Genomic DNA, 12,501 nt, shown 5'->3' on the forward strand with positions numbered 1-12,501 from the left:
TGCGAGTCCAGTGTTGCACGAGTTCAGTGGTGCACATGTGGCACTAGCCTAACGAACTCCACAAACCTGGGTGCTTGGTTCCAACAGCGAAGGGTTCTGGTGGTTCTATAATGTTGTGGCGTGCACTTTCCTGGCATGGTTTTGGTGTAGTCATGCCTTGAGAACGCAAGGTCAATGCCAATCGCTACCTAATGGTACTGAGTGATCATCTTCACTCCATGTTGCAGCATTTCTTTCCTGCCGTTAGCGGTGTCTTCCAGGATGACAATGCCCCCATCCACAGAGCACGTGTGGTCGCCCAATGGTTTGATGAGCATGGCATTGATGTTATTCATGCCATGGCTTTCTCAGTCACCAGAAGTGAACCCAATCGAGCATTTGTGGTATATTCTGGAATGACTCCTAAGATGGTGTTTTCCACATCCATCAAACAGGTGTGAGTTGATTGTCTTTCTCATGGAAGAATGATGTCGCATCCCTCCTTCAGAATTCCAGCCCCTGGTGGACTCTATGCCACGGAGCATACAGGCCGTACTGGTCACACGTGGTGGCCCAAAGCCCCATCAAGTGACTTTACATTGGGTTTTTTTTTTTTTTTTTTTTTTTGTCCACTCTCTATGCATACATGGTAAGTCAAAAAGAAATACAGACCAACATTCCTCATACAATGGTATATTCTTTAATAACAACAAATAGAAAGATATTGTACATGAAAAAAATGAAGCAATCAAAAACATGCCTTATAAATTATTTTGAAAGTCAAAAATTTCTCACAACATAAAAATTAATTTATTGCTTATCTGTTATGAACTATAGCCTGGTGTTGGCTTAGCGGTTAGGGTGCCAGCTTGGGATCCTAGGATCCTGGGTTGGAATCCCGGTCATTGCTGAATTAACGCCAGGGGGGTTGACTCAGCCTGTCATCCTTCTGAGGTCGGCAAATCGAGTACCAGTTCACTGGTAATTCCGTGTGTGTCGCAAAAGGCGACTAACAGGGTTGGCGGCAGGAAGGGCACCCGGCCATAAAACATCGTTTCAAAAAGGGGACCACAGTGCCCGAAAAAGGCCAACCCCTGCTCTGTGGGGAAAAATAGCCTCTAAAGGTGGTTGGTTTGTTATGAACTATTCTCCCCTCCATTAATCCTGTTGACAAGATGCCTTCATTCACTGATTTTCCCTATGCTCCCAACCAGTTCAGACCACTATCCACTCGGCTCATCGTTCTGAGCATTAAGCAGCTGCATTTTTTGAACTCCGTATCTCTATCAAATGCTGGCTGGATGTTTCCACTCCGCTGTCATATGCATTGTCCGTAACTGCAAAGAGGAGGTTGGGATGGGAACAGGCATGAATGCATATTCCCTGCGCCTTCATGACAAAGCAATGCATTAACCTCTAGGACATCTGTACTGTGCTGAGAAACGTTGGGAAAAACAAAAACAATCCTGAATCATTACTGCTGCTGCTGTTGTTCCAAATACATAGTGGCTTCAATATGCCTACTCCACTGCTCATATTTATTTCCTTTCTCAAACAACACGATTATTAAGTGGAATAATACATTTCAAATGCCTCAATCAACACCGGAGAGGCCAACAGCCCTCACCTCCTGACATCTTGGAAAAAGACTGATTTGTTTCTGCAGACTTGTATTCTTCCCCACACAGGATGTCGCATATCTAAAAAAGATATAGTTTTTTAAATACTCCGCTCAAAATCATTTTAAATTCACTATCATGTATGTAAACAGGATTCTCAGAAACAAACGAGAACGGCACTCAGTAGAGCGCATACCTCCACCAGGCTGAACAGTTTACGTTTTGTATCCCACTGATGGGCCAGATCTGGATTCGGACCTGAACCAAAATCTAATCAGCTTGTTCTCGTCACCTAACCGACTCGTCCGCAACTTTAAAAAAATATGTTATATAATCGCTTTTCACCCGATCTCTCAATGGTGAAGAATCACTTAAAAAATAAATAATTCTCGTATCCGAATCCATATTCAGTTCTTCACCAAAATGGAATATATTCGGTCTTGTCACACACCCAACCTGTCCACCAAGTTTTGTTCAAATCTGTCCACAACTTTTTGAGATATCGCGCGATGTATCGGTTTTAGCCCTATCACACAATGGTGAAGAATCACTTAAAAATTTGTACCTGCTGGATCCGAATCTTCAACAAAATTGAATCAATTTTTCCTTGTCACATTTGCAACCTGTCCACCAAGTTTTGTCCAAATCCATCCACAACTTTTTGACATATCCTGCCTGCTACATATAGTTTTTGGCCTCATCTCCCAATGGTGAAGAATCACTCAAAATTCTAGTAGCCGGATCCGAATCCGGATCTTCAACAAAATCGAATAATTTCGTCCTTGTCACATTGCTACCTCACTGCCAAATTTCGTCAGAATCCGTCCACAACTTTTTGAGATATCTTGTTCACAGACGGACAAACAAACAGGGATGAAAACATAACCTCCATCCACATTCGGTGGTGGAGGTAACAAAACAAAGTTGGGAAAAATTAGCAGTACTGGCAATAAAATGTTTTTTAACAAAATTTTTTTTACACTTTCCGCCATTACAAAAACCAAACACATGATTGTTACCACACACACGCAAAGTGGAAAGCGGGGTTAAGCAATTAGTTCACTTCTTTCTGTCCGTCCGACCCACCATCCATCCACAAACATCTGTTTATGATCGATACAACAACAACAACAACAACAACAACAACATGCATTTTAAGGCCATTTTCCCTGCTAGAGCGGGGGTTAGCCTTGCGGTCCCCATGACAATCTTCTCCATTCTGCCCTATTTTCTGCATGTCTCCTTGTTAACCCCCTTGCCCGCATTTCTTCTTCCACCATCTTTAGCCAAGTCTTTCTCGGTCTTCCCCGTCCTCTACTTCATTCTACATTAATTTCCATCACTCTTCTCAACCAGTCACTTTCATCCTTCCTCAACACATGACCAAACCATCTCAACCTGTTCCTCTTCACAGCATCAATCACAGGCAATATTCCCATCATCTTTCGCAATTCATCATTTGTCTTCCTCTCTCTCAACGATACTCCGCACATCCATCGAACCATTCGCATTTCCACCCTTTCCAGCCTTCGTTGCTGCTCTACGTTCATTACCCATGTCTCGCTCCCATAAATCATAACACTTCTCACACATGCAGCATACACCTTTCCCTTCAGCTTCAGCGACACTCTCCTCCTCATCAGCACGCCACTCAGTTCCTGAAACTTCTTCCATGCACATCTCACTCAAGCAACCGTTGCCGAGTCTGATCCACCTTCTCCATTCAGCATGTCTCCGAGGTAGCAAAATGTTTTCACACCTTCCAGCTTCACGCCGTCTCCAAGATCCAACTCAACATTTCCTCCATCTGTAGCTCCCTCTGTGCACACCTTACATTTGAATGTAGCTGCCACACTGGTAAATGACCCTCTCAGACCACTACATTTTTGATGAACCCACTCAGCGCACATTGTACATTGAATGGAGTTCACTCCGACACCCTTCCTGCACACAGCACACGGCCACTTCCCAGTTCTTTCCACCTCACCACATGCTTTACCACTTGCCATCACCTTCGTCTTTCCGATATTCACCTTCAGACCTTTTGTCTCCATACATTCCTTCCACTTGTTCATCTTTTCCTTCAGTCCATCCATACTTTCCGCAATCAACACCAGATCATCTGCATACAACAACTCCCATGGTAAACCCTCCTTTACGTTCTGAGCCAGCACCTCCATCACAGCTACAAATAGTAGTGGACTTAGTACCGCCCCCTGATGCACTCCCACCTTCACGTCAAACTCACCACTGTTCCCGTCCTTCGTACTTACAGCTGTGCGCGCTCTTTTGTACATTGCCATCACTACTCTGATCAACCATTCCTCCACTCCTAACTTCCTCAATGCCCATGTCAATACTTTGCGTGGAACCCTATCGAATGCTTTCTCCAGATCAACAAACCCAAAAAACAACATCTTCCTCTTCTCCATGTACTTCTCCTGCAACTGCCTCACAATGAAAAGCGCGTCTGTCGTTCCTCTTCCTGGCATAAATCCAAACTGCATTTCGTCGATCTTCACTTTCTTCCTTATCCTCCTCTCCAACACCCTTTCCAATACCTTCATTCCATGCTCCAATAACTTTATCGCTCGGTACGAGCCACACTCCAGAGCGTCACCTTTCCCCTTGTATAGAGGGACGAGGGTACTCAGTTCCCAATCCACTGGAATGCGGCCTTCTTTCACCACCAGATTACAGATCTCTGTCATTCTCTTCACACCCCAACTTCCTGCTGCCTTCAACATATCTCCCACAACTCCCGTCGACCCTCCCGCTTTTCCACTCTTCATTGCTTTTATCGCTTCCTCAACTTCCTTCTCAGTTATCTTCTCTGCCGGTCCTAAAACTGGGTTACTCTCTATGTTGCCATCCCATTCATTCTCTGTATTCAACAGCATTTCCATATATCTTTTCCATCTTCCTTTAATTCCATCTGGGTCGACAACGATTTGTCCCACTTCATCCTTCAAGCAACTCACCCCCATCACACTCACTCACCCCACTCACCCCCATCACTCACCCCATGTTTATGATCGATGAACAACATAATTTCAACTGAATGTTATATTTTGAACACGAATCAGAACACAAATCGGAAAACGAACCTGCAGTTTTTAGTAGTACTTTGGCTCAATTAGTCCCGATAACACATGCGCAGAGAGGAGTGAGATAAAAAAAATACTCTGTCTGGCTGTCAAACACAATTGAAAATCATTCCAAAAAGAAAACTTTTTTTTTAAAGACCTCATAAAGGACATAAACAGCAGGCACGAAGAACTAATGATAATTGCTGAGAGATGATATCAGAGTTAAAGGACTAACAACGGATTGTGCAGCATTATCGTGCAAATTAAAGCAACGGATCGTGCAGCCTGGAAAGCAGCCATTAGGTAAACCATAACGTAAAACGATGATGTTAGATAAGCTGGTGTAAAAGCCACTGCGTCAATGACGGTAAACTTACGGAATTTTTTTATTTAAAATACGACCTTTAAAATCTTTATTTTATTTCAATTTAAATGTAAACTTGAACACTGGAGAACACAAATAGTCTTCTTATTGCTTCCAAAAACCTCCAGTTTTGCAGTACTTGGATATGGTAAATAAGGTGGTGTATTAGACTGCTTCAACAGCACTAAACTTCCGCATTTTTTTTTTATACGACCTTTAAAATCATAATTTTATTTCATATGAATTATACACTTTAACAGTGCATAAGGTAAGGTGTTCTATGAACTCTGTAGTTGCTGATGTGATTTATTTATGCGACATCATGGGATGTAGATTAGGTGCAAACCTCTGACAGAGATAAATGCTGAATAATGTCCGTTTCATGTCCGTTGTCCGTTTCATGTCTGTTGTCAGTTTCAATAAACATCGGCAGTCTAATCAGTCTAATCATTTAAAATCGAACACGGCAGTCAATTATATCCCAGAGATGTTCCATTGGATTTTAAATCTGGAGAGATGGCTGGCCAGTGTGTCATGAACATTCCTTGTTCAAAAGGCCCTGTGAGCAGAAGCATTATTGTGCATAAAGATGACTCCTGGATCATGTTGTTGAAAGGTACAGCAACATACGTTGCTGTAACATCTCATTAATGTATCCATCTGTCATCAGATTGCCATGTATGCAGATAAAGTTGGTGTTAAAGGTTTCAGCAACATCACTCTACAATCTACATCATGACACATCCACGTACAAAAATTTCAGCTTCCTGGATACAGACCGACATCACTCATTGCATTTTCTGTAGACCCGTGCATGGTCATAATGCCTTTCACGGAGAAACCTGGATTCGTCACTGAACAAAAAAAACTTGCCCATTGCCTCAGTGTCCATTAGACGTGCTGTTTTGACCACTGCAACTATGCTCAGATGTGTCGCAGTGCAAATCTTGGATGTTGATCAGATGAACTTGGATCCCTGTATCAGAGTCACCTCAAGACTGTATTGATACTTATCCTGTGAAGTCCAGGGAGTTTGTTTGCAGTACTCAGGGCAATTTGAACCGATTGTGTAGATGTGATTTATTTACAGCAGCACGAATGTATCGGTTCTGAGCAGGCAAGGAATTAAAATCGACATTTTGTCAAGGGATTATAATCAACATTCCTGAAGTGTTGGATTCATCATCATTGGTCATAAAGTGTGGAACATCATCATGTTGTCTATTGCTAGCACTGATACTGTCCATTACAAGGGTTGTTCAGAAGCATTTTTCTTGTAAAAAAAAACAAAAAAACAGAAATTCCCTTGAAAAGGCTGAGTGGACCGAAATACGTGCTGCATTAAGCAGACACAAGGACAACTTCTGTGATGGCCGATCATGGCACCGGCCTTTTGAATAAGGTCAAAAGTTTTAACTTGAAATTCAGTTCCAGAGGAGGGAAGGCATGGGTTGATCCCCTCATTTGGTTGAACCTTCGCCATCAAAGTGAAAGTCGTTGTGATGAGAGTGACGCTGACAAAATGCCTGATATTCTCCAGTACGATGTGACTTGTTGAGGATTGAAAAGCTAATATAACTAGTAGAAACACAACTAGGTGTTTCGAGGATATCAGGTTTAACGTGATAATCCAGTCCATTTATCAAATCCCATTTCATGCCTTAGATAAGTCAGTGTGATGCAAACTATTTTAATTGAGTTCATATTAAAAAGGCAAATGAAGAGTCAGTAGAGAATAAGCAGTCTAATAGATGAATATCTGGACATTTAAGATGTATACTGTACCATCTGGTTTGCAGCGACGTCAAATGGTGTGAGTCCCCGGACAAGACCCCAATCGGTATCCTCATCCTCTTTCTCAAAATCATCGTCGTGCCCGTCTGACTGCAAGATCTCAAAGCTCTCTGCGTGTGGATCAGCACCTAGAAACACAATAACCATCCCTCACAAACAGAATAAAATCTGAAAAAGTTTAACATTTCCAAAATGATTATTTAATCCATATCAAATGTGAATCAGAACATGTGAATATCAAGCAGATGCTTTGTCTTCAAAGTCAATGCTCTGAAGGCAGAATGTCAAGGCTCACCAGAGGCCATGAGTAACATGGTCATAGCTTTCAGGCCTCTTGATGCTGCCACATGCAGAAGTGTGTTTCCATCATATGTGACCGCATCTACATCCACCTGTGTACACAATATGAGCATTCAGGTTAACTACATAACCTTTTGATGACGTCACAGGAAATTAATATTCTCCAGTATGATCCAACATTTCCAACATATCACAAGGCCATGCAAATTATGAAAATTTATACATTATAATCAAAGTGCCCAACACATTTGCCGAATATTATTACACCGCTCCACTTGATAAATCAATGTACGTGACATCCCTCAGATGGATGTTAAACTGGGCGTCCCATCATATATTCAATTTGCAACTTTTGTGTTTTTTTTCTAATTAGGATTAATATATGTAACTAGTGTTGATTACTTCAATAATTTGCTATTATTTACTGTACAGAAATCGACAAACTGTTTCCTGCATACATTTACGTTGTGGTAAGTGGATTATTATTATTTCACGTACAGCCTGTAGCAGCTGGTTGCATCATTTCTAGGAGCACAGCTGTGCCAATGATGCAGTGCCCCATTTTCCATTAAGCTGTTACTCATTTTGCCGACCTCAGAAGGAAGACAAGCTGAGTCAACCCACCTGGTGCTATTTAACAGCACGACAGGGGCTCAAAGTCAAGACTGAAGATCTTAAACCGGCCCCCTTAACCCTCAAGCCAACACCATGCTTGGAGTAAGTAGATATTATGAGGACATGATAATATAATATGTACAGCAAAAAAAATAAAAAATTCAATTTCCTTATTTATTTTATATACAGGGGGTCCTCACGATACATTCCAGATGCGTTCCAGAAAAGTTGGACTGATGAGGAAACTAGCCGAAAGCACCCGGCATTGCCCGGGTTCTTTTTGAATGAATTTACTACTATAATTCAGCTTTTACTCGTGGCCGTAGAAGATTGACTACTATAATTCAGCTCAGCTTTTAATTGCGAAATGGGCCCAGCCCGGCCGAAGCAGCCTCGACCGGCCTCGCCACCTAGCCTATAACCTTTAATCTTCCCGGGGCCCGTCCTGACATTTTAAGTTCTTTTTGAATGAATTTACTACTATAATTCAGCTTTTACACGCGGCCATAGAAGATTGACTACTATAATTCAGCTCAGCTTTTAATTGCGAAATGGGCCCAGCCTGGCCGAGGCGGCCTCGCCACCTAGCCTATAACATTCCCGGGGCCCGTCCCGACATTTTTTGTTTCAGAGGTTTCCTCCTATCTTTCACCATTCAGGAGATTAGCGCGTACAGACAAACAAACAAAAACTTTCTTTTATATATATAGATAGAAGATAGAAGAAGAAGATAGAAGATACAAGAAGATAGATAGAAGATAGATAGATGACTTAGCAGGGATTTTTCAACATACAAATTAGTGTAACTAGCAACGGTACCCGCCCTATGGGCGGGGCTTCAATTGGGAGGCCCAAATGAAAAGGCTAAATATCAGAAATTGAAGGCTTTTATTTTATTTTAAATGATTCATATAAACATCCATTGAATCATATCACACGCAAATCATCAAAATCTAAACAGGACATGGCGCCCATTTTGAAAAAAGACTGAATTCTGCAAAAGGGAAGCGGCCGCTACACGTCTTTCTCAGTCGCACGTTTATGTGTGAAGAGTGCGCGCCGAATCTGTAAGACGGAAGCAGCCGTTACACCTGTTTCTCATTCGCTTTGCACACGCTGCCATGTTACTTCGGAGCCACACGTTTATAGAGGAAGAGTTCGTCAGGAGTCGATCTACTCTCTCCTGGTAAGTAGAATAAACAGTATTTGTAGAATTTCAACAAAAGCCACATCACTGTTCATATCGGTAAATATTATTCCATCGTGTTTGAAAAACTGGAAAATTGGAAAAACAATATAGCCTATTTTACTCCCAGGGGTCCGAGGAATACCCACCCAAAATATCGTTGCGATCGGTTGAGCCGTTTTTGCGGTACCTTCGAACGGACGGACGGACATTTGGTGAATTATAGTAAGATTAAGGAGAGATGTGTTCCAACACTTAAAGTGATGGTCAAAAATATTGGCACCTTTGCACTTTTTTCAAACAACTCACAATTTTCTCGAAAAATAAGTTGAAATTGACAAAAGTATTTGGTCTCCACAATTCTTTATTTCACTGTTAATATTACAGAACCTTTGTTTTTGATTCAGAACTTAATATATCCTTTTAAATCAGAAAATAAAAAGAATTGGCATTGACAAAATTATTGACACCCTAGACTTAATATTTGGTAGCACGGCCTTTGGACAAAATAACTGCAATCAAGCACTTCCTATAGCCATGACTGAGCCTCCTACACCTCTCTACTGGCAGTTTGGCCCACTCTTCTTGTGCAAACTGCTCCAGTTCTCCCACATTTGAAGGGTGCCTTCTCCCAACTGCTGTTTTCAGATCTCCCCACAGGTGTTCAATGGGATTTAGATCTGGACTCATTGCTGGCCACTACAGAACAGTTCAGCGTTTTGTCTTGAACCATTCCTGGGTGCTTTTTGAAGTGTGTGTGAGGTCATTGTCTTGCTGCAAGAACCATGACCTTCGACAAAGACCCAGCTTTCTGACACTGAGTTGAACATTGCGCTCCAAAATGCCTTGGTAATCTCATGATTTAATGATGCCATGCACATATTCAAGGCACCCAGTGCCATAGGCAGCACAGCAACCCCAAAACGTAACTGAACCTCCTCCATGTTTGACTGTAGGGAAGGTGTTCTTTTCTTAGAAGGCTTAGTACTAGAGTAGCTCATGGTGGTTGAGTATGCACTTTATTGTACAGACCTAAACTCTTCAGGAATCCACTAATTGAAGGTCCAGGAACAATATTTGGTTGGTAACACATTTGCCACTGACGGCGAAATAGCTGAAATGGCCACACCCCTTTTTGGGCCACGCCCCCTTTTTTGCCGTGACTGTATCTACAGAACCGTTGGACCTAGGAGGTTGCCCGACCACTCAAAATTTGCGCAATGGCCACATTATGGGGGGTCAGTAATACATTTTCATATCCAAAAGTCAATGGTTTTTAAGATAATTGCCAAAAACCGATTTCAACATGTTACGAACTACAATATTATTCGTAATTGTTCCTGTTCCTGTTCCTATTGTTCAATTACTTGATTCCTGAAGAGTCTAGACTAGACTAGAGTCTAGACTAGAGTCTAGACTAGAGTCTAGACTAGAATTTAGTCTAGAGTCTAGACTAGAGTCTAGACATGGCTAGAAATTCCGGTCATGGGTGTTTTGTCGTTGAGCCTGCATGCAGGCAGCGGTATCCCATAAAACAACATGGCGTCGCACCGAGAAGCAAGTTTGGCCGGACAAACTATAGCAGATGGGGTACGCTGTTCCTTGAAGATTGCCTGGACCTACAAAGGAAGTTCCCGGGTATCTACAGATGCTTTACAGATGGTGGATGGGTGATGTACCACACTACCCGACAAGGCAGTGCAGTAGGATTTGACATGGCACTCGAGAAGTGTTACAATAAACCCGCCAAGGTTGCTGGAGGTATCATTGGGATGACCAGACAGAAAGAAGCAGTAGCCTTATGGAATCTCCTAAAGCATGAGAAAGATCTTCATGTGGCACAGCTGCTGGAATGGTGCAACTTGGGAGACAAAGATGACAGTGAGCTGAGCCTACACCATGAGTTCAATCCAAGTTCTACGAAGATTGGCCATGTTCGTGCAAAGGCCCTTCTGGATTACATAAAATCCATCAACAATCCGTTCGACGCTGGAATCAGACTTCAGAACATCTCTACTGGAGCTGACATTCCCCAGGAGGTTGTCGACGGATTACTTGAATGCCTGGAAATTGGTGAGAAGAGTTATGAAGAGTTTGTTGAGACCAGATTTCAGGATAAGGAGAAGCACCTACATGATACAATCCCTACCAACCGCAAGACTGTTTTCGTGAAACGTACTTCTACTCCGTTCACAGCGAAGAAATCGATGGCGAAAAAGGATGCAGCGGAAACGGTTAGGTACATTGACTATGCTAGAGAAAGAGGGTACAGCATGCTAGAACTCCTGAAGTATGAATTGACCAGCACATCCCAGTTCCTCACCACTGAATGTAAAGATGGCATCAAATTGAAGAAGCCCGATAAAGCCTCCTTAGCCAGGGAACTTGTCAGTCGCCTTCCACAGGAGACGAGGAATGTAAAGAGTGACGCTCAGATGACAATAGTGGACTTCATGGCACTTGTGCGTAAACTACCGATGAAAAAGATGGGCCTTCACACATTCGGGGAATTGGCTGAGAGTCTTTCCAACAGGATTCTTGCTACAGGCTCCGTGTCCACAAGAATAGACATTATTTTTGATGTTTATCAAAAATCATCAATCAAGCAAATGGAACGGGCACAGCGAAGTTCCTCAGAACAAATCACAATCACCATTGGGTCTGACAATCAGAAACTCCCTGTCGATCTTGATATGTTCTGGAGCTCAATGTTGAACAAAGTTCGGTTGCAGGAGTATGTCTTCAAGTGGATGCTGCAGAATGTCGAGTCGGACAAGGAAATATTCTTTGGAGGAGTATATGGGGGTGAATACAGGAAACTGTTAGCTGGCACTGAAACACAGATCGCAGAGCTCTCAAGCAACCAAGAAGAAGCCGACGACAGAATCATGTTCCATATTAATGATGGTGTTGTGAAACACGGGGTTCAATCAGTCTTGGTCGACTCGCCTGACACAGATGTCTTTGTCAACCTCATCTTCCACTTCAACACAACCTGGCAACTACAAAAGCTGTACGTGAAGCTTGGTAACCGGAAAACAAAGAAAACTGTACCAGTCCACATGTTGGTTGATCAACTGGACAACGGTTTGGTGTCGTGTCTCCCAGCCATTCATGCTCTCAGCGGTTGCGACAGTACCAGCAAGGTGGGTCCAAAGCTGTCTGGCCTGAAAGCATCCATCGATCTCTCCCTACTGGAAGGGTTTGGTGTAGAAGAACTGTCACCACAGATAACAAGCAATGCTGAAAAGTTCCTTGTGTCTGGATTAAAGAAGACCGACTGTTCCACTTTCGATGAATATCGATGGGAGCAGTACCACAACTCCAAGAAAGAACTTGACTTCAACCAGCTTGTGTGCTGTTCATCAACGCTACGAGAACACATAAAGCGAGCATTTCTTCAGTGTAAGATGTGGTTGCAAGCCCCAACTCCTGCCGTCACCAAACCAGATCCACTCCAGTATGGGTATGAAGCAACGGACGTTGGCATAACACCAGTGATACTGCCAGTATCGTGCAGGCCCGATGACCTGCCTCCTCCATGCAAATGCCCAA

At 42.7% G+C, this 12,501-nt stretch overlaps 1 protein-coding gene across 8 annotated transcripts in view; it reads right to left on the reverse strand.

Annotated features, from left to right (window-relative positions):
- Positions 1 to 656: 656 nt before the first annotated feature.
- NFKB1 (nuclear factor kappa B subunit 1) overlaps positions 657 to 12,501 on the reverse strand; it is a 475,515-nt gene continuing 463,670 nt past the window's right edge. For all 8 annotated transcript variants that reach the window (XM_078776548.1, XM_078776547.1, XM_078776544.1 and 5 more), the window contains 4 exons: positions 7,141 to 7,237; positions 6,837 to 6,973; positions 1,607 to 1,679; positions 657 to 1,316 (listed from right to left, as the gene is read on the reverse strand). In XM_078776548.1, the coding sequence (XP_078632674.1) occupies positions 1,231 to 1,316; positions 1,607 to 1,679; positions 6,837 to 6,973; positions 7,141 to 7,237 (393 nt within the window). In that variant the 3' untranslated portion in view covers positions 657 to 1,230. The remainder of the gene's footprint in view (positions 1,317 to 1,606; positions 1,680 to 6,836; positions 6,974 to 7,140; positions 7,238 to 12,501) is intronic.

Source organism: Myxine glutinosa, chromosome 4 (assembly GCF_964187855.1).
Source record: "Myxine glutinosa chromosome 4, kmMyxGlut1.1, whole genome shotgun sequence".
In the NCBI taxonomy this organism is placed as follows: Eukaryota; Metazoa; Chordata; class Myxini; order Myxiniformes; family Myxinidae; genus Myxine; species Myxine glutinosa.